This window comes from Trematomus bernacchii, unplaced genomic scaffold, assembly GCF_902827165.1.
Source record: "Trematomus bernacchii unplaced genomic scaffold, fTreBer1.1, whole genome shotgun sequence".
Classification (NCBI taxonomy): domain Eukaryota; kingdom Metazoa; phylum Chordata; class Actinopteri; order Perciformes; family Nototheniidae; genus Trematomus; species Trematomus bernacchii.
This window is the reverse complement of record NW_022987564.1, coordinates 1539345-1562040: the sequence shown is the minus strand read 5'-3', so window position 1 is coordinate 1562040 and position 22696 is coordinate 1539345. Positions and strand designations below refer to the sequence as shown.

Sequence of the window (22696 nt, the reverse complement as noted above, 5' to 3'; positions counted from 1 at the left end):
TACTATTGTCCACACTATAATGGTAATTGTGGAAATTGCCCAACATGTGCAGGTTAGCTTCCGGCAGTTTCTATGTGCTGGGGAACCGTACTTTACATTTCTATCATAAAACTTTGGGTTACTCAACATTTCTGGCTGCACAATAGGACTCTATGAGCTGGCAACTACTAAGAGGGTGTTTAAAGTAAAATAAAAAAACTCTGGCGTTGGCTCCTTCTGGATGGATTTATGTGCTTTATCCCCCAGGGGCAAGCAGCCTTTAAGACCTGTGTGGATATGAAGTTGATATGCTTGTGGAAAAACCCAACAGAGCAGTGAGGTGTGTAAAAACAACCGACTTCCAGACAGCTGTCAACACATAAAGAAGCACTTTTGATTTAATGACAACATATTAAAACCATCACTTTCACTGTTTTCTTAATAATATCTTAAAAAGGACCCAAATAAGTGTCTTTATGGCCTGCTGTAGTAGAAAAAACTAGTATTAAGATCCACAACGAGACAGAAAAGGTTCCATTTAGTAGAATTTCTTCAGCGCTACAACACATTGTACGTGATATATCGGCTGAGGGGCGGGACATCTCTAAGGGTTTGACCAATCACAACAGAGCCAGCCAGCTAACCAATCAGAGCAGACTGGGCTCTGGTTTCAGACAGAGGGTGAAAAGAGGTGCTGCAGCACAGGCAGTATGAGAACACTTTTTGAACATTAAAGCATGGAGACATGTCCCAGGAGAGCAGACCTACCTCTTGGCGCTGGTGGACAGCTTGGCGGCCGTCTTGCTGGAGATCTTGGCCTCCTTCTTCTTGGGGGGGGTCTGGTCCCGCTGCTCGGGGCCCGCCTGCTCCTGGGGGGCCGCCTCCCTCTGCTCCGCGTCCGAGCTTCCCCCGCTGGTGTTGGGGCTGTTGTCCGGCCTCGGCTGCACCTCACTGGACATGATGACTCTACACACACACACACACACACACACGCAGGGTTATCAGGACTGCACGGTTTGATAAGGGTCTATCTGATCGAAGTATTTCATTTTACATTCTGCAATCTCATTCTATTTTACTTGTATATATTGTCCTTATTCCTGCATTTTACTTGCTGTTTTATTTCTTGATCTTTTTCACATCTTATGTATGCAAATGGTTGCAGGACCTGAGACTTCAGATTGTTATTGCCGAAACTACATTTGACAATAATACGTTTGCATCTTGTACAGATTTGTTATATCTGAGAACGTCTGCTGCTCACAAGCCTCAATAATGAAAGACACCTACAACACAAGGTCATGTTCGCTGAATCCAGCTCATCCATCCGTCAGTGTGTGTGTAATTGTGTGTGAGTGTGTGTGTGTGAATGTCAAGGTGAATGCTTCTATTTACATTCCCGGGTCCCGCTATGAAAAATGTATGATACAGATGACTGGCTGCTAGAGCCTTTCTGCTGCCTAGCTGAAATTAATATCAAATTGGACACAGGTAAGGACAGATTGTTCAATAAACACGACGGAGGACTCGGATCCTGACATTTGACTAACAGCCGCTGCTCACAGGCTATCTGATGCAATTAGATGGGCCGCTGATATGGGAGATAATTGGGGGATTAAACGGGTTATAGGATGACACAGAGCAGCGTGATTTCAAAAGGTTAAAACATGCATATGCTGGAATCCTCTCAGGGTATCAGCTGCTGCTGCTGCTGCTGCTGTTGTTGTTATGGTGCGTTTCCAGTTTAGAATAAACACAGGGGAAGTAAAAGATGCTGACACAGCAGAGCCCTTCAGGTGTGAAACTGTCAGCTGAAATGTAACCATCAACACGAGGGGAAGCTTCCAGAAGTGTGTGTTACTGAGCAGGCCTGCAGAAAACCACACTGCAAAGAGAAACCACATGTAGATATCATATTTATTTTACTTTAGACTTGGATTAAGGGGTGTTTGGGTTTGTTATTTTCAAGGTAGCTTCCACAAAGGTTTACCTGTTAAGTGTGGCCAGTGACATCCTGCTTTAAAAAATGTCTAAATAGCAAACTTAAAACCAGACTTATACCCGTTTACTTTGCTTATTTTAAAGCCAATACAATTAATGGTGTACTGCCTTTAAGTAATATACCGATAATATTTAAGTCTTTAAGTTTAAAGAAAACCAATCAAACAAATGACAAATGAAGCTATACCTTTTTTAAATAAGTCCCACTTGTCAAATTCACTACAAACATTTGGCAGCTAGTTTAATAATATATAACTGAATACAGCTTTGCTTTCTGATACACATGCAACACATTGTTGTATTTCACTTTTAACAATTTATGAATGCAAGTTTTTTGAAAATAACAATTGTTAGTTTTAGGGCTCTTTTGGATTCAAATAGTAAGATTGTATTGGATTTAAATGGGTGTTTGGTGCAGTGTGTACACGGAATGAAACAATGGTCCTTAATTGAAAAGAGTAAGACCAACATGTCAAATTCACTAAAAATACCTAGCTTAATGCTGCTTTGCTTGTTGGTAAACACGTTGTTGTATTGTAATTAACTTAAAACGTTGTCTAAATGCACGTATGTTGTCAGGCTTAAACAAGTTGAGGCATCTCAACCTCTTTATTTGACGGTTTTGACTCTATTTGGATAAAATAAGTTAGATTTAACTGAATTAAAAGGTTTTTTGGTGCAGTGGGTGTACACCGGATGAAACAGTGGATGTCAGCAGTTTTTTTAATGTCTTTTACGGCATCCTCGAGGACTATATTTACACGGTTTGAGAGGATTATGTGTTAAATTATGGATTTTCTGGACGGAGTTCGGGAAGGAGATAATGAGGAGGAATCCCCGGGCTTTGGTGGCTCTCTGCGGGGAGTTAAACACAGCAAGACAGCCTCTCTGAGACATCCAGATGTGTTGCTGATGGTAGATTGTTGTGTTGACTTGATGTTGGTTTCATGTTACTGTAAGTATGTGTGAACAACTGTGGCTGACAGACCATCGATTTCTTTTTTTTTTAATAAGGGGCAGGTAAAATAAGACTTTCTTGTCTTGTGTACATGTTTTGTTGTATAATAATTGCCATGAGTGGAATAAACTAATAAATACATATAGATATTAAGCTCGACAACTGTTTTTTTTTTTTATTTGAGCAACCAGTGCCTTTAATGTAGGCTCTAAATGGGGAACCAGAGGTGGGATTCGAGCTCGGTTCAGTATGGTTTCGAGCCGAGTTCCGTCCGTCTCTGGACATTGTTCGCCTGTTCTACCGACTGAGCTAAACTTCCATAACCCATAACAACACACTTATTCGAAGTGTAACACCAGAGCCAATATACTGACCTCTGCCAAATCTGCTCCACAGCACAAAAGGCAGAATGGATGCCCCCTCCGCCACCGCCGCCGCCCCCTCCCTCTGCAAAATAACCTAATAAACCCTTAAATATCTATCTGTAGAGTTGAGAATAAGGTCAGCTCACCTTTATACGCAGGCTGGACGCACCTCTGCGGGGGAAATGTGTGAAAATGTCCACTGTTTATTCCGTAATCCGTACCGCTGGGTGTCCGCTGCTTTGACTGACTGCGAGAGAATGTGCCAAACCGCCACCGTCAGGTTACCGCGTGGTTACACGAAGAGCTTCCGGTTTCTGGGTTTCAAAATAAAAGAATGAGGTGAGGTGACACATTGCATAGAAAATGTGACTGCATAATAATATAGGGAGTTTTTTCTTACTTTTACCTTCCTGTACTTCAGCATATACATGTTTGCACAGCTATTTATAATGTATACAGTGTCAAATAAAGGAAATTAAACACATACGCATTATACAGTATTTAACAAACCATCCAAGGACACCTTCTTTGCTAAATTAAGAACAATTAACTATATACCAATACATCATAAAACAAAACATTTGCATTTTTTAGTACTATCTTAAAGCCTTTAAATGCAATTTTCTTAATTTTTTGAGAATGTCCGCTCCTCCTCAGATCAATAACGTTGCATATTTTATTATCCTATTTGAAAAAAAGAGATATGCTGTTTGTTGTACAGATGGTCAGATCACCAAAAAACACATCATTTTAAATCATAGTTACCAGTGGCTTAACTATACTGTCTGTTAAAGGGGACATACCAGGATCAGAAAACATACCACTGTCTCTGCCACCTCCCTCCATGCCTGGCTCCTCCGGTTTATATCCCGGTAGGTAAATAGGGACTGGTCATAAAGCATCGGGTGATTCCCTACCGCTAATTTCTCCTCCATTTTTTGGAATATGAGGAAATGACCTGCGGTATGTCTCTCCCAGCATACACGCGGTTTGATTGGCTAGCGCTTGAACTGTCAGATTTGCATACATGGGATTTGATTGGCTGACGCTTCCACCTTAGCTTCAAAAGTTGAACATTGCTCAACTTTGAATCCTGAAAATCCTGAAAATCTCCTCTCTGCTGCCCACAATGCAGTTCGGCGAAAAGTGAGGCAAAGTGACGTCACCCCATTCAAAGTGAATGGGCAGAAGTGTTCCAAGATTTTTTTAACGCTGCTGTGTGGACGGGCCGTTAAGGCTGCGCCGCGGCGTTCACAGCGATCGCGGCCACTCTAGTCAGGTGCTATTCCACCAGACTCGCCGCGTTACGGCTAGAAGCGTCCCAGAAGTGTTTATTAGCTTTTTGGTGACATTTCATAGCCAATGAAAACATATATGTTAAAGGTCCCATGTCATGGCCATTTCTACTGATCATAATTCCATTGTTGAGGTCTACTAGAATAGATTTAAATTGTGCAATTTTCCAAACTCACATTGGTTTCTCATACAGCGTCTCTGTATAGTATGTGTATTCACTCTCTGACAGAGAGTCTCTGTCCTAAACAGCTTGTTGGAGCTCCTGCCCCCCCCCTCCCTGTGAGCCCACTGTTCTCTGATTGGTCAGCTCGCCCACTCTGTTCTGATGAGTCCACCACCGTTACAGCGGAACATCAGTGATTATGTGTTACAATGGCGTTAGCAACCAGAAAATGACACCAGCAATGACACACAGATGAGTTTTTGTTGATTTGGGCATATTTCCTGGACAGGCTACTTTGTACAGACAAAGTTAATAATAATTGTAATAGAATGCTGGGTGGGGTCTGGGTGCCGTGTTGGCGGGACGTTGCGGGGCTCGCTGCTGGAGGGGACAGTGAGCTGGCTTGCTGGTGTTGTTTCCTGGTTGCTGGTCTGCGGGATGGCGGGCCGGGCCTCGCCGTGTCCCGCTGTCTCAGGCTTAGTCGAGGCTGAGAAATCCGTGGAGCTGCAGCTGAGAAAAATAAGGCTGGCTGAGTAAAACTCTAACACAGAAAAGACGTGTCTATGCTGCCCCAGAACGCCTCGTTGGAGATTTTCTTTTTCAATTTTTTTCTTCCGGGAACCAAGTGACATAACGACGACCCAATGGACCAGGCCAAATGGACCAATCCGTGGAGCTCCTCACACACACACAGGGTGTACTTTGAGGGTTTGTGACTTTGCAGACCGTTTACATGCATAAAAAGCTACATAACACACAAGGGGACGGGTAATAACCGAAAAAGCATGACATGGGACCTTTAATAATCGTATAATATATATATATTTTAGTCTTTAATTTGATACCTCTGTTGTTCTTTAAGGTTTTTTTTATATGCTTATAAATGACAGTGACACAATTGTAGTCGGTTGTACAACTTGCACAATCTGTTTATCAAAAATAAAAATAGACCATGAAAATATATATACAAACGATGTCATTTTTTTGCTCACAATCACACGTTATGGGCCCCCTAGGGGGCCCCCAAGCTGAAAGTTCAGGTTCAGCCTCAATATATTTGGGGAGAATTAAAATTAGCCGTCTTTATTTGTAAGGCGGCTGTGGCGCAGTGGGTTAGAGCGTTGGTGTTCAGATCAGGGGAGCACAGGTTCAAACCCCACTGCAGTCAGCATGTAGTTGTGTCCCTGGGCAAGTGTAACAGAGGTGATCTCTGGGGCCGTAGATCTCGGCCTCCGTTACGGATTATATAGCTTCATTATTGGCGAAGTATATTACTTTGTTCCACACTAAAACATTGCACAGGAAGCATGTGATTATATGTAATTTATGCATCTATTTGTCACGATCTGTCTATGTTTTAGTTTGTCTGTCTCTGTTTCCTGTTTTAGTTTGAAAAGTGTTCCCCCTCCCGTCTTGTCTGTTGCTGGTGATTGTGTTCACCTGGTGCCCTGTGTTTTCTCCTCCCTCCTCACCTGTGTCTTGTTGGTTTGATTAGTCCTGTGTGTATTTAGGTTCAGTTTTCCTGTTAGTCTGGGTGTGTGGGAGATCCTTGTTGCTGGTGACTGTGTTCACATGAGACAGTAATATTGAGGCTGTGTCATGTACCACAAGGAGTAATAAATGCCCACACCGGGTTGTATTTGGACGTTCTGCCTCTGCCTCCTTGCTTGGTCGGGCCGCTCAATGGTCAGCTTCACAATGACACTCCAATGTAAGTCGCTTTGGATAAAAGCGTCTAACAAGTGACATGTAATGTAATGTAATGTAGACAGCCAAGCCCCCTCCTGTGTTCGGTGAAGCTTTATATGCTTAAAAATCAAATGTAGGATATAAACACAACTAAACTGCAATGATAGCAAAGCTGTGGCTTGTGTTTGTGGGGTAATAAAGTCCAAATCATCGTTGGGCTGTCAGCCAATGAATAACGTCTGAGGAAGATGAAAAGTGTAAATTAAATATTGTTAAGAAAATGCTGCATCTCTTGCCTTATTGTTTACCTTTTTAATATAATTTTTTGTAAGTTTCAATTGCTTGGTTTTCGTGACATTAGCCTGTTTTCCTCTTAAAGTGTAACAGATTGATGCATCTCCACAGATCATCTTAAAGGCTTCGGAATCCCCCCATTGTAGTTAAAAAAACTGTAAAAACTAGGCCCCCAAACAGCATCTTGCATAGGGCCCCCAAAAAGCTAGAAACGGCCCTGGGTGTATTTTAATAAAACGCCTGTTTAATCTACTATGTTTTTGCACAGATTCCTCATTTCCGATGATGTCTTTTGTTTGCTGCAGCTTGACGAATCAGACCGCCTCCGTGCGCGCTCCCACGCGTGTGCACGCAGACGGTGTGCTCTGTGGAGCGTTATGGCAGCTTTGATGATAGTGTGTGTGGAGAGAGAGAGAGACTACAAAGGAAGTACAAAACACAGGAATACACTAAAGGCTGCCAATCCATCCTGCTTTAGAACAAAAGCCTGCAACAGAATTTCACAACTGATTTCTGAGATGTTAATTATTTATGGTCCATTCACTCAGATGCATGGAGCCCTGCTAGAGCAATGGAGTTGTTAGTGATGCCTTTGCTTTGGTGACCTGCTACTGTAGGAATGCAAGGTCCCATTATGCAATTCAATAAAACAAATTGAGCCTGTTCATACATTTGACAGAGCTTTAAAAACACCTCAGGTCTTTATCTCATCCTAAAATATAATCTAAATAACTTAATTGACTAATCATTACATATTTTTTTACTTAAAATGTCTGTTTTTATATTCTATTTTCGGATGCTTTTAGTTGTTTATGTCTGTTTATTTTGTACTCCTTTATTTTCACATTATGTGCAATGCCTTGTTTACATGCTGCTGTATCGAAAACAATTCCCAAATTGGGATCAATAAAGTATATCTTATCTTATCTTTTACATTGATAATTGAAGTAGCACTGTTTTCTCCAGTGGGGTATTTTTTAAATATCTGAATTATATTTTTCTTCTGAATTTAACTTAATTTAAACTGAATTAATAAATAAACACTGTATTACCCATGAACAGCTTTAAAAACACCTTATCTCTTTGTCTAATCTTTAAATATCATCTAAATAACTTAATGTACCAGTGGCGAGCGGTCAGGGCCCTCTAGGTCCTCTCTGAGGGCCTAAGATATTCAAAAAAATAATATTTTAAAACATTAAAAAAAACATGTTTTAAAAAAATATTTTTTGTTATATTTTTCATTAGTTTTACCAACATAAGTTGATTTAATTGTATTTAAAATAACATTTCCAAATAAATAAATCATTTGAATCTGCCTGTTCAGTTTCTGTTTGAATGTGAAGGGTTAAATGAAAGAAGCTCGTCTCTGCGAGGTGAAGATAGGAGCTGATTGGTGGTCCTATAGTAACTCAACGAGAGACTAATATCAAATGGCAGTACAATTGCATGGGTTCCCTCGACAAAAAAGCAATGGGATTTCTCCATAGGATTTGGGAAAATAGCTCGAAATAAGGTCTGTGGAAAACGAACCTGTTAGATAAATGCACGTTTTGTTCAGCCGGATAATATCCACATGTCTACCCTACTTTTATCATTTTCGAATCATAAATCTAATCGATAGATTTATGATTGATAGATTTATGATTAGCATAAGCTCGTTCATGATGGCTCATGTCAGTGATAGCGATGACATCGTTGCGAAATTATGAGTCATTTTCAAGATTGAGTTACAATGATAAATTGGAGTGGCAAACGATCAGCTGCATGACCCCGCCATCAAGTGCTTCATCCAAAAGGACAGGAGGATGGACTTTGTGTTTAAGTGATTTGATCATCTAAGTGATTTGATCATCTAAGGCAGGGGTGCCCAACCTTTTTTGAACCGAGAGCTACTTTTAAAGTTGCCAGTCTGCCGAGATCTACCAGTCCAAATAGAGAGGTGTAGCCATTACTGACAGCCTACTATCAGGTAAATACACACTTCTACTTGTATAAAACTGACCTTTGTACGATTAATACTTCATAAAATACTGCAGATCCTTTATCTTACCTATTTCTAATCTACACACATACAAGTATTTAACTGAAGTTACACAACAGTGTTGTTGATACAGAGTTGGAGTTTATTCACACGTCACATACTACAGTGGGTAATGTTTTCAAGAAACATTGAACAGTGCTGCCACATAACACAGGAAAAAAAGAAAAGACTCTGAACCCTTTCTTTGCCATTATATAAAAATAGTGTTGCTACAAAAGTATAAATTAGGCTTACTAATAAGACAACTCAGATCTGAAGCTACACAGGAATCTGCTGCCGAAGTGCAATAAAAAAGACAAAATTAATAGAATCAAACCCTTTTTTTGTTGCATTTTAGTAGAGTATAAAAAGAAATTCCTTTAAAATAGGATGCAAGCAACACTAGTTTCTTAACCTGAATTGATAATAGACTATAATCAATTTAAGTTTGCATTCTTATACCATTTTGTACAATAATTATAATGAATAAGTTCAAACAAACTAAAACTTACAGGTGATTAATAACGGTATCTAACTTGAGTACCTGTTGAAATGCTACTGTTATTTATTTTTACTGTCCCCCAAAAGCGCGTCGGCAGCCTCCAGGAATGCTTCTTTCACAACTTCGCCGTCTTTGAAAGACTTCATGTGTTTCGCAAGAACGTGACTGACACGATAAGATACTATGGTAGCAGCCTTGCTCTTGTTGTTGGGCCTGGTGAAAATGGACTGCTGTGCATTTAGCTGTCCTTTCAGGTCCCTCACCTTTTGGGAGCGTAGGGCAGAATTAGGGGGGAATTCCGTCTCGTAGCGTTTGTGCACTGTTTTGAAATGCCGCTCCTAAATTACCCTTCTTCGATAAAGCCACGCTCGCATTGCAGATGAGATAGATGGACTTTGAATTGGAATAGATACAAAAATAATCATCCTCCCACTCGGAGTGAAAATTATATATTTTGGGTTTTTTTGCTTCTGCCATAATTGCGGTCTTGTGTGTGTGCGGACTGTCACTCCTGTTGACACGGACAACGTCAGCGAACTAGTGCCCACTGCCCACCAGCCACGCCCCGACACATGGGGTCACGCCGGCCAATCACAAAGCTTTGATGCGTTCAAGTGCATTATTCTGGCACAGGAAGATTATGTTATAGGACATTAACAATAAAACAGAATATTGTTGTTCTATTTTTAGACACATCTCGCGATCGACTGGGAATCTCCCCGCGATCGACCGGTCGATCGCGATCGACTGGTTGGGCACCCCTGATCTAAGGTATAGCCTAAGTAATTTTCAATGTGGGCCGCCGTGCCGACTTAATTCATTTTTAATTGGTACTTGGCTGTGGGTGCCCTGTCATGACAGGTGTTTATATAAATGGTGTTGCATACCTGCCAACCCTACCGATTTGGGCGGTAGTCTACCGCTTTTGACATGTTTCTACCGCCTACCGACTTAGCTGGCTTTCCCTACCGATTTTCAATCTTCCCAAACTATAACAAATAAAAATGACACTACATAGACACTGGACTCGACTTTTGGCGGACACCGTTTGCAGCGTGTCTGTGATCCCATCATACAAACAGTCCTCTGTGGCCGTTTCTCAATGTCGAGTAAACCTGCTGCAGAGCCACTATTTCAAGTATACTACGTCATCGAGTGGCGCCGAAGGACTGTTTAAATGCATGTTAAATGCCCAGCATTCGGCGCCACTCGATGACGTAGTATACTTGAAATAGTGGCTCTGCAGCAGGTATACTCGAGAAACGGCCTGTGGGTGTTTCTCAATCGCGAGTAAAGCTGCTGCAGAGCCACTATTTCAAGCATACTACGTCATCGAGTGCCGCCAAAGTACTGTTCCAATCTCCAGCATACTTGGAAATCTACCGAGCCCGGCGTACTCCGTTTGGAGAAATATCGAGGCTGCACATGAGTAGACTCCGCGGTCTTAAAATCCCCACAATGCTTTGCGCACGGACCAATTTCCCCAAATCTGTGGCGGAAGATGTAAGGCGGGGCCTCTCATATGACGCACACCTGCACACTTGCTAGCCTGTTCCACTCTTTGTTTTCCGAATGCCAGGAAGTATTCTTGCCTCGCTTCTGAAGCAAGATGCTCGGCAGACATGTGCTACCAAGCAAGCGTACTCGCGATTGAGAAACACCCTGTGTTTCTGAAAGAGAAACAACGTGCAGAGGAAGGGCAGCGTTACCCCTGGGGGGCTGATGGGTAATCACTCCCAAATGAGTTAGGGGAACAGAGACTAGGCATTTGAGTCCTGCAGGGTTTCCCCCGTTAATATCAGTGTCTCGAAAACACATGTTGGCGACTGAAAGACATCCAGTGTTTGGTCTTTTCCTGAAGCATCCTTCACCTACATTGTCTCAACTGAAAGAGGACCACAAACACACAAAAAATATAATACAATTTTGAGATTTTGGGATATTTATCTCCCATTCTTTCACTTTTTCTGACATTTTCGACACCAAACATGTCGTTAATGTCTCTGTTTAGTGAACTACAGCAATCTGAAAGCCTGTACATTATTTATATCACACTTTATCAGTAGAAAAATGCAGGAAATGACTTTTTTAATGCATTATTCTCTGATTTATGGCGCAACACAAAGATATTTCGTTCTGTGCAAACCTTTGACTCTAATATGTCAACAACATGAAATAAGAATATGAACCTGGCTTTATCCAATGTTCACACAAGAGTTCTACATCCTGACACATCCTTCATCTACTACACTGTCTCAACTGAAAGAGGACCAGAAACACATTACAAATATAATAAAATGTGGAGACTTTGGGATATTTATCTCCCATTCTTTTACTTTTCGGGCATTTTACGGACCAAACATGTCGTTGATGTCACTGTTTACCAAACTACCACTTTTTCTGAAAAATGCATAAAATGATGCAATATATGTTAAATACATGGTTTATACGTGTAATTACTGGGGTTCCATTTCTTCTGATTACCTAATTTGGGCGTGCACATTTGCCACGCGCAAACCTACCTCTTTTGGATTTGGAAAGGTTGTATGGTGTTGTTTTGTGTGGTAGAGGGTCGCTGTCATTGATGCGTTTTGCACTCCGGGCCGTTGTTTTGATATTCCGCTGAAGTCTACGAAGTGACGTAATAACTCCTCTTTTTTTCTTCTTTTTTTTCGAGGGAAGGTGGGGGATCAGAGCATAGATATATGGATCAGAGGGCCTAGGTATAAAAGTCACGGCTCTCCACTGTAATGTACTATATATATTTTACTTAAGTAGCACTATTTGTTCCAGTGTGATATTATTAGAATATCTTTATAACATTTATCTTTTAAACTAATGAATTAGAAACGTATAAACACTATTGTCCATGGTTTTCTGTCACCCGGAACCTTTTATTTCGGTCCATGTTTCACTGTACCGAGTTCAGCGACCGACCTTCCCTCCTCAACATGCGCCATTGAAAACAAACGTCTCTTAAACGGCTGTTGGTTCATTTTAATGCTAACTAGTTAGTAGCATTATCTCTTCTTTTTATAAACGCAAAACACATTAATAAACCATGGAGACGATTTTAGAGCAACAGCGTCGCTACCACGAAGAGAAGGAGAGGCTAATGGATACTAAAACTAAAGAAATGCTACACAAGAAATCAACGGTAAACTAGCTCCTCTGTTAGCATTAGCTTAGCATTAGCTTTATATGCTAGCATGGGAAACCTGTGTAAATTAACTTGTGTTTTCACATTGTGTTTATTTTTCTAACAGCTGCGGGAACAGATTAACTCGGACCACAGAACAAGAGCGATGTTGGATGTAAGTTAAAGCTTTTATTTGTTAATAAACTCCCAACGTTAGCACCGGTTAGCTAAGATAGCTAAGTTTTACTTTTTTTACTGTTGTTTACATTACTTGTTTTCAGAGCTACATGTTCATAGAGGATATAGTGACAAATAATCCACACACTTAAAATCTATCAGCTTAATGTCTATTCAAATGATTAAATATGCCTGCATTCTTACTTAGAATGCTTTGGGGTAAAAAAAAAAACTGAGTTATATCTCAACATATGATCAGATTTACTTTATTGATGCCAAATTGGGAGACTTTTTCGTAACAGCAGCATGTAAACAAGGCATTGCGAATAATGTGGAAATAAAAAAAGTAGAACATAATCAAACATAAAATATATTCATGTTGACAGTGAAAGATATACATCTGTAGACTATCTGACAAATAAACCCTATGAAGGGACAAATTACAGCTAATTTTAAATGTAAAAGTAAAGTGTAAATATCAGTATGTAAAGTTCTTAATCTTTGTTTTGACTTAAGTCCCCATTTCTGATTATTAAAAAAACAAATCGATGTCCAACTAACTAAACATAGCATTCAATATGTGTAAGGCCATGGCAGCTGTAATGATCCACAAATAAATATTGTATGTACTCTTATGCAGAAACTTGCTGCTTTATCTGTTACATATTGATATATAGTAAGTACTGATGTTTCAGGGTCAAATTCCCTCCAATCTTTCTGAATCCAGTACATTACACAGTGGCTATAATGCTCAACATGCATCTTGGCTAATAAAAAAAAACGTTCTCACTTCTGTATGAAGAACTTAGACAATTCAGCAGCCCTTTAAATTGTTTGGCTTATTAAAAGATTATGTACTTGCAGTATTCTTGATATTTATCGTTGCTTGTGCTTCTGATAAGTGTCAGCTAAATGAAATGTAAAAACAAAGACAGTCTGACAGTGCTTTTATCTTTTCACAGAGGTATATGGACGTCAGCTTAACTGTCAGAGACTCCTATGAAGACAAAGACGGGTAAGTGACTAAATGGCATGTGGTAAAACGGCTCTTCTCTATATTACAGGTGTTGTTGGAACCTTATTCACTAAAGTAACACACGGGTAGTAACATGTGTATTATTTTTCTTGTTACAGAATGAGAAAGGACGAACTGGCTGCGATCTCAGGACCAAATGAGTTTGCAGAGTTCTACAACAGACTGAAACAGATAAAGGAGTTCCACAGAAAACACCCCAATGAGGTAGTTAACGCCTACGTACTTGTAAATTAGACTATGAAATCCTTCTGTACTATGGGATGTTAACAATACTGTTTTCATGTGTTTCCATAGATTTCCATACCCATGTCTGCAGAGTTTGATGAGCTGATGAAGGCCAGAGATAATCCCACCGAGGAGGAGCAAAGTACGTCTCAATTAGGGCTGCACGATATTGGAAAAAACTGACATTGGGATTTTCCCCCCCCTGCGATATGAAAAAAATACAGGAATTGAAGAAAATACCGTTTTTTTTGTCCGCAAACCATCCTTTCTTGAACTTTAATGCTATACAATTGGTATTTTTCTAACTATATTTAACCGGATGAAGGATTTTAGTCACGGACGTCCGGATCTTAAGTTATCAGAGCAACAAGCTGAGCTAGCTCGGTTAGCAGCGCCGAACTGCCCTGGAGAAACACATGAAACTACTTTATTCAGTGTTTTTACCTTTAATCACCAGGTCCGTTTGCTTTGGAGATTTGATTGTGATTGGTGGTTTGCTGTCACTCACTCAAGTACCCCTGACATGAGAGCTGCGCAAGTTTTCCTTTTGTAGCAAGCAGCAAAAGAATTGTAACATGACGTGTTTGAGTTAATTTGCCTACTTAATATCGCACGTCCTAAACATTTTTTTTATTGATTATCGTCACGACACGATATATCGTGCAGCCCTAGTCTCAATCCAGATCTAATATTTTGCTACATTTTTATTTTAGGCTCCGTCTCACAACAGGATTTAATCAAGGCTATCTTTTGCACAACTAAAACGGTGTATGTCAAATTGGGATAGACTTGAAATCCAAAGCATGTCATAGCTGCAGAAGAAACACATTATAGAATGGCATTTCATTAAAGGAAACAGTCGTTAAAGAGCCAAGATAATATGAATAAAAACCTGCTCAAAGAGAATTAGACAGGTATTAAATAGAGGACCGTTTTCTGTAACACTCGGCTCTGATTTTATTTACCTTCCTCAGACCTGGTGGAGTTCTCTGATGAGGAAGGATACGGCCGTTACCTGGACCTCCACGACTGCTACCTGAAGTTCATCAACCTGAAGGGAGCCGAGGTGAGGATCTTCTTAACGTCCACATTACTCAGACTTACTCCAAACATAAGTCACATTTATTTTTAACCACCGTCTTTACTTTTCCTCCACAGAAACTGGAGTACATCTCCTTCCTGTCTTCATTTGACCAGCTGTTTGACATCCCCAAAGACAGGAAGAACGCAGAGTACAAAAAGTAGGTCCACCTGATTTATTACCATCAGAACTCGGGTTGCACTAACTGAGCAGGTACCGCCATTTCTTCCCCCAAAGTTAAGGCCGTCCATCATTTTTGACAGATTTCAACACTGGGGGCAATTTACAGCTTTTAGGGTATTTTCGGGAACTTTTTTGCCTTTTTAATTGTAGATAAATGTACAGAGTTGTTAGGGGGAGAAAGACGGGATGACGTGGAGACATCGTCCAGAGGATAAGTTAATAAAAACCCACCATTCAGAGAGTCTTTCCCACTTCTGATCATTTCCCTAAGAATAAAGTCTCCCAATTAAAAAATATGTGGCTAAAGAAGTTAGCCTGTTATCTTTATTCTATATGCTGTTAAAAATGCACAAATTAAAAGCTCATTCTATATATTTATTATTTAAAAAAACATTTAAATGGATGAATGAGACTGTAAAGCTGATAAATATCCCTTACTAGCATACAAGGAACTCATATTGAACTTCTTTCCTTCTATGAATCATTTCTGTGTGCAGGTACCTGGAGATGCTGCTGGAGTATCTGCAGGATTACACAGAACGGGTCAAACCTCTGCTGGATCAGAACGAGCTCTACGGGAAGGTGCTGGGGGAGTTCGAGAAGAAGTGGGAGAACGGGACGTTTCCAGGCTGGCCCGTGAGTTCTTATTTCATTACAGAAAGATACCTGAAGATATTTAGAGTAACCTCTTGAGTCGATGCCAAATGAAGTACTCACAAATCAGCCGCAGAACATATTCCCCAACGGATACACAAATGCTCCTGTAAAAACTTCCAATATAATACATTTTTTAGGGATGCTCCGATCGCCAATTTTGGGGCCGATCGCCGGAATCAGTATCGGCCGATACCGATCGAGTGGGCGGGGCCTATGGGGATCTTCCATTTAAAGTGATGTTTAAAACTCAGTTAATGGGGCTCATTCACTGGCGCTTCCACAAACAACAACCAACATAATTATTACATTCAAATGAAGTACATTATTCAAGTTTACATTAACTTTGGATAATAACACGGGAGAAATGAGCGGATAAGCGCTCTCTTTTCCTCTCTCTCTCTCTCTCCCCCTCTCTCTCTCTCTCTCCTGACAGCCTGTCAGTATCGTCTCATGCAGCTCACTGATCCAGTAATGCGTGACCCGACAGTGAAGAATAAATATATGTATAACTAGTTTAGCTTGTTCCAGAGGTAGATAAAATAGCTAAATGTGTTAGGTCTAACTCTTAGTGTGTGTTTTGCTCCGCTCACCGGTCCGTCACAGCGGGTGGAGCTGCAGGATTTCTGCTTCACTGATCGATCGGAGCATCCCTAACATTTATGAAGCCGTTTTTAAGAAACTGTTTTAAAGATTACGGGTTGAGTACAGGCCTTCATATGAGAACATTTGACCCAGGAGGATGTTCTAAATTGAAAATCTGTGAAGTGTGATTCTTGTCTCATTGGACCATAATAGCAAATTAAAGTACAATATAAATAACGATTGTTCTGCTATGAGATATGGTGACTCATCTAATCTGACCTGTTTACCTGTTTTTATTTCCAGAAAGAGACGAGTAGTGCTCTGACTCACTCCGGAGCTCATCTGGACCTCTCTGCCTTTTCTTCCTGGGAGGTAAACATATAAAACACTCATATTTTAAAGAGTTACTGTTTACAGAGGCTTGCTTATTAAGGTATAAGATGTTCATGGGGAAATCTCAGATATTACAGTGAATGTACATGTGAGTATAGTATGTTAAACACTCTTGTTTACACAGTATGATAACTGTCAATTTGTATTTGACATACAACCCTAGCTTCCACTGATGTGCTTTTTCTGGTTGTTTTCTTCCACAGGAGTTGGCCTCTTTGGGTCTGGACAGATTGAAGTCTGCTCTCATGGCGTTGGGGCTGAAGTGTGGAGGGTGAGAAAGACGTTTGCATGCTGAAAAAATAACGTTTAACTTATCTACCTTACTTAATCTGACACTTAACATTTCTTCTGACTGTGGCACACCTGGAAAACAAACTGCAAATTGGTTTTCTGTACAAACTGGTGCTGTCAACTGATTAAATGTGTGTGTGTTATGCAGGACTCTGGAGGAGCGAGCTCAGAGGCTGTTCAGCACCAAAGGTAAATCTCTGGAATCACTGGACCCGTCACTGTTCGCCAAAAACCCCAAAGCTAAAGGCCCTAAGAAGTAAGTTGGTGTAAAGCTATACATCTCATACAGACAGTTTCTTATTATATCTTTAATGATCATTTCCATCCTCCACTCCTGCAGAGACACAGAGAGGAACAAAGAGATCGGCTTCCTGGAGGCTCAGGTCTATGATTACATCGAGATCCTCGGGGTGAGTAAAATATACATTTGTATTTATTTAAGTTATTAGTGCAGAGTTCCCGTTAGAATATGTTTTTACCGGTCAACATGTCCGTTAAAGTTTAAATCTTCCGGACAAAATTAGAAAAGTGCCGGTCAAAGGTCTTCTTTGTTATTTATTGAGCTTTAAAACAAATTGATATGATTCGATATTAACAAACTAATATTTTGACCGGAGAGATTTAGATTTGCCGGTCTTCAGCATATTTTACCGGTCATAGTCCGGTAATTACCGGCTAACGGGAACTCTGATGTAGTGTCTCTACTGGGACATGTCTCCATGCTTTCATGTTCAAAAAGCTCTTTATGTTTCTCATACTGCCTGTGCCGCAGCCCCTCTTTTCACCCTCTGTCTGAAACCAGAGCCCAGGCTGCTCCGATTGGTTAATGTGGATTAAAGGGTTAATACAGCTGAATAAAGCGGCCAGATCCAACATTTTATCAGAGGTGTCTTGTGTGTTTCTTCTAGAATAAACCCTGACAGTTTGTATGATTTGTTTCTGGTCACAGGAGCAGAGGCAGCTGACTCACGAGAACGTCCAGAGGAAGCAGGCTCGTACCGGAGAGGAGCGCGAGGAGGAGGAGGAGGAGCAGCTCAGCGACAGCGAGAGCGAGGACGAAGACAACGAGATCATCTACAACCCCAAGAACCTGCCGCTGGGCTGGGACGGCAAGGTGAGGACACACACACACACACACACCCACCTAATACACACATACACCTGCCCCTAATATATACACACACACCTGCACCTAATATACACACACGCACCTAACACACACACACACACACACACACACACACACACACACACACAACCCTGTACCTAATACACACCATGCAACAACGACTAATCATCTCGCCCTAATCAATGTTTATTTAGTTTTTCACAACAGTCGGTTATTCCTGGTGGTGGTTGACTATAATAAAGATGAAAGGAAAGACAGCATGTTATTGGGTGAAGATTAACTGAAGTATATAAGACTGGAAGCTTATATCAATAAAATGCACAGAAAATACTGAATTGTTACTCAATAGGGCACATTGCAACAAGCATGTCTTCCAGTAGAGATACCTGTGGAAAATCAATTTAATAAAAACAAATTGGTTTGAAAAAGGTGCTTCACTAAATACTCAACGTTGCATCTCAACAATAAATACATTTCATACGAACATTGCACATGAAAACACAAGATGCCATTTGTGTATTTGAAATGCTCTACTTCGACGTGCTGCTTGTTTCTTTAACATGTGTCTCTCTTGTTTTTCTCCGTGCAGCCGATCCCGTACTGGCTGTATAAACTCCACGGTCTGAACATCAACTACAACTGTGAGATCTGCGGGAACTATACCTACAGAGGGCCCAAAGCCTTCCAGAGGCACTTTGCTGTACGTGGATGTTACAGAGAGCATGAAAATCTACACTTGTCATTGTTATAAAAAGTCAAATAACGAAATACTTTTTGTTTTGTAGGAATGGAGGCATGCTCACGGGATGCGCTGCCTGGGAATCCCCAACACGGCTCACTTCGCCAACGTCACACAGATCGAGGACGCCGTGTCCCGTAAGAGATTTAGTCCCGTTAGTTTGTTGGATTTTTTTTAAAGGATTTGAAAAGTTCGTTTTGATTAATTGTTTGTTTCTCAGTGTGGGCGAAGCTGAAGTCCCAGAAGGCGTTGGAGCGGTGGCAGCCGGACACAGAGGTGAGGAAAATTATCTGCAAATATTCTGGTTATTTAGCACTTGGAAATAAATCAATATTATATCTGTATCGTAATATGAGAGTAGAGATCTTCTGTTGTTGTTTCTGGTTTTAAAGGCAGCATTACAGTAAAGAACCAGACATTACTGATGATTATTATAGTGTGAAAGCATCAGTGGTCAATCTCTCAATATCATCACAATTGCTATAATGGTGTTTTACATTTCTTTTGTTATAATGGTGTTTTAAGTATCGTCAACGTTTGAGAAAATGCTGTCTTTCCTTAATATGGATATTTCCTGCTTTGTTTCTTAGTTTTAAGTCCTATTAACCCTTATGTTGTGTTCAGGTCTCCCGTGACCCGTTTCAAGTTAAAATTATATAATAACTACGCTCTAGTTTTTTTTTATCGGAACAAGGCTTCATGATATCCTCCACAACAGATATATTAACACAACAAAACAGATTTTGACCATTTTAGCCAAGTCTGAAGGTCTTTAAAAAAAAAAAGTGTATAATTTGGTGTTCGGGTCTGGGGAGACCTAGCAGAATAGAGAGGCGAAGTCCCGCCCATCTACTTCCGACCCATGGGACCTTATTTCGGAAAAATTATGTATTGAAGTCAACAGGGAGAGAAAGATTATCTTTCGATCCCGTTTGAATTGTGCCACGAATTACACATATGATGTTTGTCAATCTTAACAAATAATTTCCATGTCAAAAAAGTCACAGTTTGTCGTAAAACTGTTGAAATATAAGACTATGAAAAAAACGCAACTAGAAAGACTACAAATCCCAGAATCCCGGTCCCGCATGCTGGCTCTTAGGAACCGACTAACTCCCCTTGTGTGTATGTACAGCTCTCAACATGCCCAGACTTGTAGTGATTTTCACCTCTTTTAATACTTTTCGCCTCATTCTGAAAGAAAGAAGTGAAATGTGCCAACGTGACGGCCGTCTTGGTGTGTGGTGCGAGACGGGAGATGTAGTTCATTGTAATAAACTTATTATATTCTTTGCAAGCTCTTGTGGGGCCACATAAAATGAAGTGGCGGGCCGGATTTGGCCCCCGGGCCTTGAGTTTGACACCCCTGGTTAAAGTGAATATATGTGAAATGTTTTGCCTGAAAGAACAAGACATTTAAAAAATATAATACTTTTCTCTATTATCATACATTTTATCCCAAATTCTTAATTATTATTATTAGACATAATTCATTATTGAACCATGCATAAACATATTATATTCAAAAGAGAGGAGATGGTTTAAGCCAGATGTAGCTATTAGCTCATTTCCACACTAACACACACATTCATCTACCAGGCACCACCATCACATTCTCTATCACATAAAAAAAAAAATGTAGATATCAAAGTAAGGATCAACTTATAAATACCAGCACATTAATAGAAAAATATATCCAGATTGATCGTTAATTGAAGTTGTATTTGTAACCCTGGCTTCCCTGCCTGTGTTTCAGGAGGAGTACGAGGACTCCAGCGGTAACGTGGTGAACAAGAAGACCTACGAGGATCTGAAGAGGCAGGGTCTGCTGTAGACGCACAATAAAGAAAAAAACATCCAACGATCGTCCTCTAAGATTTGCTATATTTTTTATCAGCCATGTTTCTTTTTATTTGTAAGTAGAAATGTTGTTTTCCAGTCTCCACCCCCTTATTCCTCCCTTTGACAAATTGCTAATGTGGGGACCATCGATCACTATAATAAACTTTTGTCACAGTGAGCTTTGTCTTCATCTCTGTTTGTTAATGTTCCTCTGAGCCGGCCAGCTAACCAATCAGAGCAGACTGGGCTCTGGTTTCAGACAGAGGGTGAAAAGAGGTGCTGCAGCACAGGCAGTATGAGAAAAATAAAGAGCTGTTTGAACTTTAAAGCATGGAGACACGTCACAGTAGAGACACTACATACTGATATACACCTGAACATCAGCAGGAGAGGACTCTTTAAAGTAGAGACACTACATACTGATATACACCTGAACATCAGCAGGAGAGGACTCTTTAAAGTAGAGACACTACATACTGATATGAACCTGAGCAGAAGAGGACCCTCTCCGGCTCTCTTTTCTCGTTGGACCTTATTTATTTTTTGTTTTAAGTGGCTTATGTTACATTTTTGCAACTTTGATTGAACGGGTTTATTTCCCATTCTTCATCATGGCTCATGAGTCAGGGATCAGTTTGTCATATGCGTTAACTTGCTAGTTTTAGTAACAAAATACTAGAAAGCACAACTTTTTGATTACCGATATATCATTAATTGATTTTTACCAAAATTAGAAGATAATTTAAAGGGGACCTATCATGCAAAATGCACTTTTTTATGTCTTTTATATATAAATATGTGTCCCTGGTGTGTCAGGGAACTCACGCAGCGTCAGAAAATAAAACCCTCTCTCTTTTCCTCCGTACCCAAATCTCTAAAAACGGGGCTACAACGGAGCTGATCCAGATTTGCGTCCGATATGACGTAATATCGGAAATGTGGACCCACGGCCCTATCAGAAACGTTGCTATCAGAAACAATGCCCGACTGTTTTGGACGTAATATGGTCGGTGTTTACATTAGCATCGCTAACACTCAGAGCTAACCTGTACTGGAGAGCATGTGTGTGAAGAAGCAGGAAATAAAAAGGAACTCACATTGTGGTATAACCGGCAAGAGAGAAAGCCTTTGAGCTCCATACTGTTTCAGAAATAATCCTTGATAATCCATGATATGGCGTTTCATCACGGCAGTATTTAGTTTAGACAGTAGCTGCCGGGTCCCGCATGAGCTCAGCCCCCTCCCTTTTTATTTTGTATCAATTTCCTTTTTTTTATAGCTTTATACCCAAAATCAGCACTTTTGAAACAGGAAGTGAAATAGAGGGATATGAGGCATGGCTAGAATGGGTGATCTGTTTGGTATTTTGAGCAAAAAACTTCATAGACATGTTTTTTATATATTTGTATATATCTGAGACCTATGCTATTGCCTAAAAATAGCATGATAGGTGACCTTTAAGTTTACGTTTTTTCTTAATAGCTTTCCTCTGTATTCGTACAAAATTGTAAAGCACAAATCCAATAAAAGGAAGTTAGTCTTTTTTTGTCCAAGAACTTGAAAGGCTGTTCTCTTCGCCCTCCTTTAGTCACTGTTAGAATATTTTCAACATTTTAAATATCATTATTAAAAGCAGTCTTCAGTTTACGTGACAGCCTGCAGAGGGTGCTGCTTTATGCTTGATGTCGTGGTGGAAATCTTAGAGACTGATCATTCGGTCAACTCACAAACATATCAGCGTTTATATTTTATTTAAACTTTCTAATTTGTATTTTTACAGTATTAAAATAACTCCCTAAAATGTTAATGAAGAATTATAAAACATATCGTCTAATTTAGAAAAATCATGATATTGTGATATAAAGATATATATTGCTGAATTGTCATGGCTGTAATTCTGTAAGCATGTCAACTCTATACTTTTTTTCTGCATGTGTTGCCAAGTTGGTGAA

The 22696-nt window shown here is 40.2% G+C and overlaps 2 protein-coding genes across 2 annotated transcripts in view; one reads left to right on the top strand and one right to left on the bottom strand.

The window, feature by feature from the left end:
- LOC117478046 (ubiquitin-conjugating enzyme E2 E2-like) overlaps window positions 1-3593 on the bottom strand; it is a 47049-nt gene extending 43456 nt beyond the window's left edge. The window contains exons 1-2 of the mRNA XM_034124914.1: window positions 3450-3593; window positions 748-945 (exon numbers count right to left, since the gene is read on the bottom strand). Of these exons, the coding sequence (XP_033980805.1) occupies window positions 748-938 (191 nt within the window). The 5' untranslated portion in view covers window positions 939-945; window positions 3450-3593. The remainder of the gene's footprint in view (window positions 1-747; window positions 946-3449) is intronic.
- An 8575-nt stretch (window positions 3594-12168) lies between these two features.
- sf3a3 (splicing factor 3a, subunit 3) lies at window positions 12169-20922 on the top strand. Its single transcript, XM_034125357.1, has 17 exons — window positions 12169-12427; window positions 12537-12584; window positions 13549-13601; window positions 13721-13826; window positions 13917-13989; window positions 14822-14913; window positions 15006-15088; window positions 15609-15747; window positions 16654-16722; window positions 16947-17014; window positions 17183-17290; window positions 17375-17444; window positions 17984-18148; window positions 18753-18863; window positions 18949-19039; window positions 19123-19178; window positions 20659-20922. The coding sequence occupies exons 1-17, from the start codon at window positions 12332-12334 to the stop codon at window positions 20734-20736; spliced, it is 1506 nt and encodes a 501-aa protein (XP_033981248.1). The 5' UTR covers window positions 12169-12331; the 3' UTR covers window positions 20737-20922.
- The last annotated feature ends 1774 nt before the right edge of the window (window positions 20923-22696 follow it).

Excerpts from the sequence above, each read along its gene's own strand:
- sf3a3 (XM_034125357.1), top strand. The coding sequence starts at position 12,332 with ATGGAGACGATTTTAGAGCAACAGCGTCGCTACCACGAAGAGAAGGAG. Across the intron at positions 15,748-16,653 it reads GGACGTTTCCAGGCTGGCCC|AAAGAGACGAGTAGTGCTCT; the intron begins GTGAGTTCTTAT and ends TTTTATTTCCAG. Across the intron at positions 18,149-18,752 it reads CGCTGGGCTGGGACGGCAAG|CCGATCCCGTACTGGCTGTA; the intron begins GTGAGGACACAC and ends TTCTCCGTGCAG.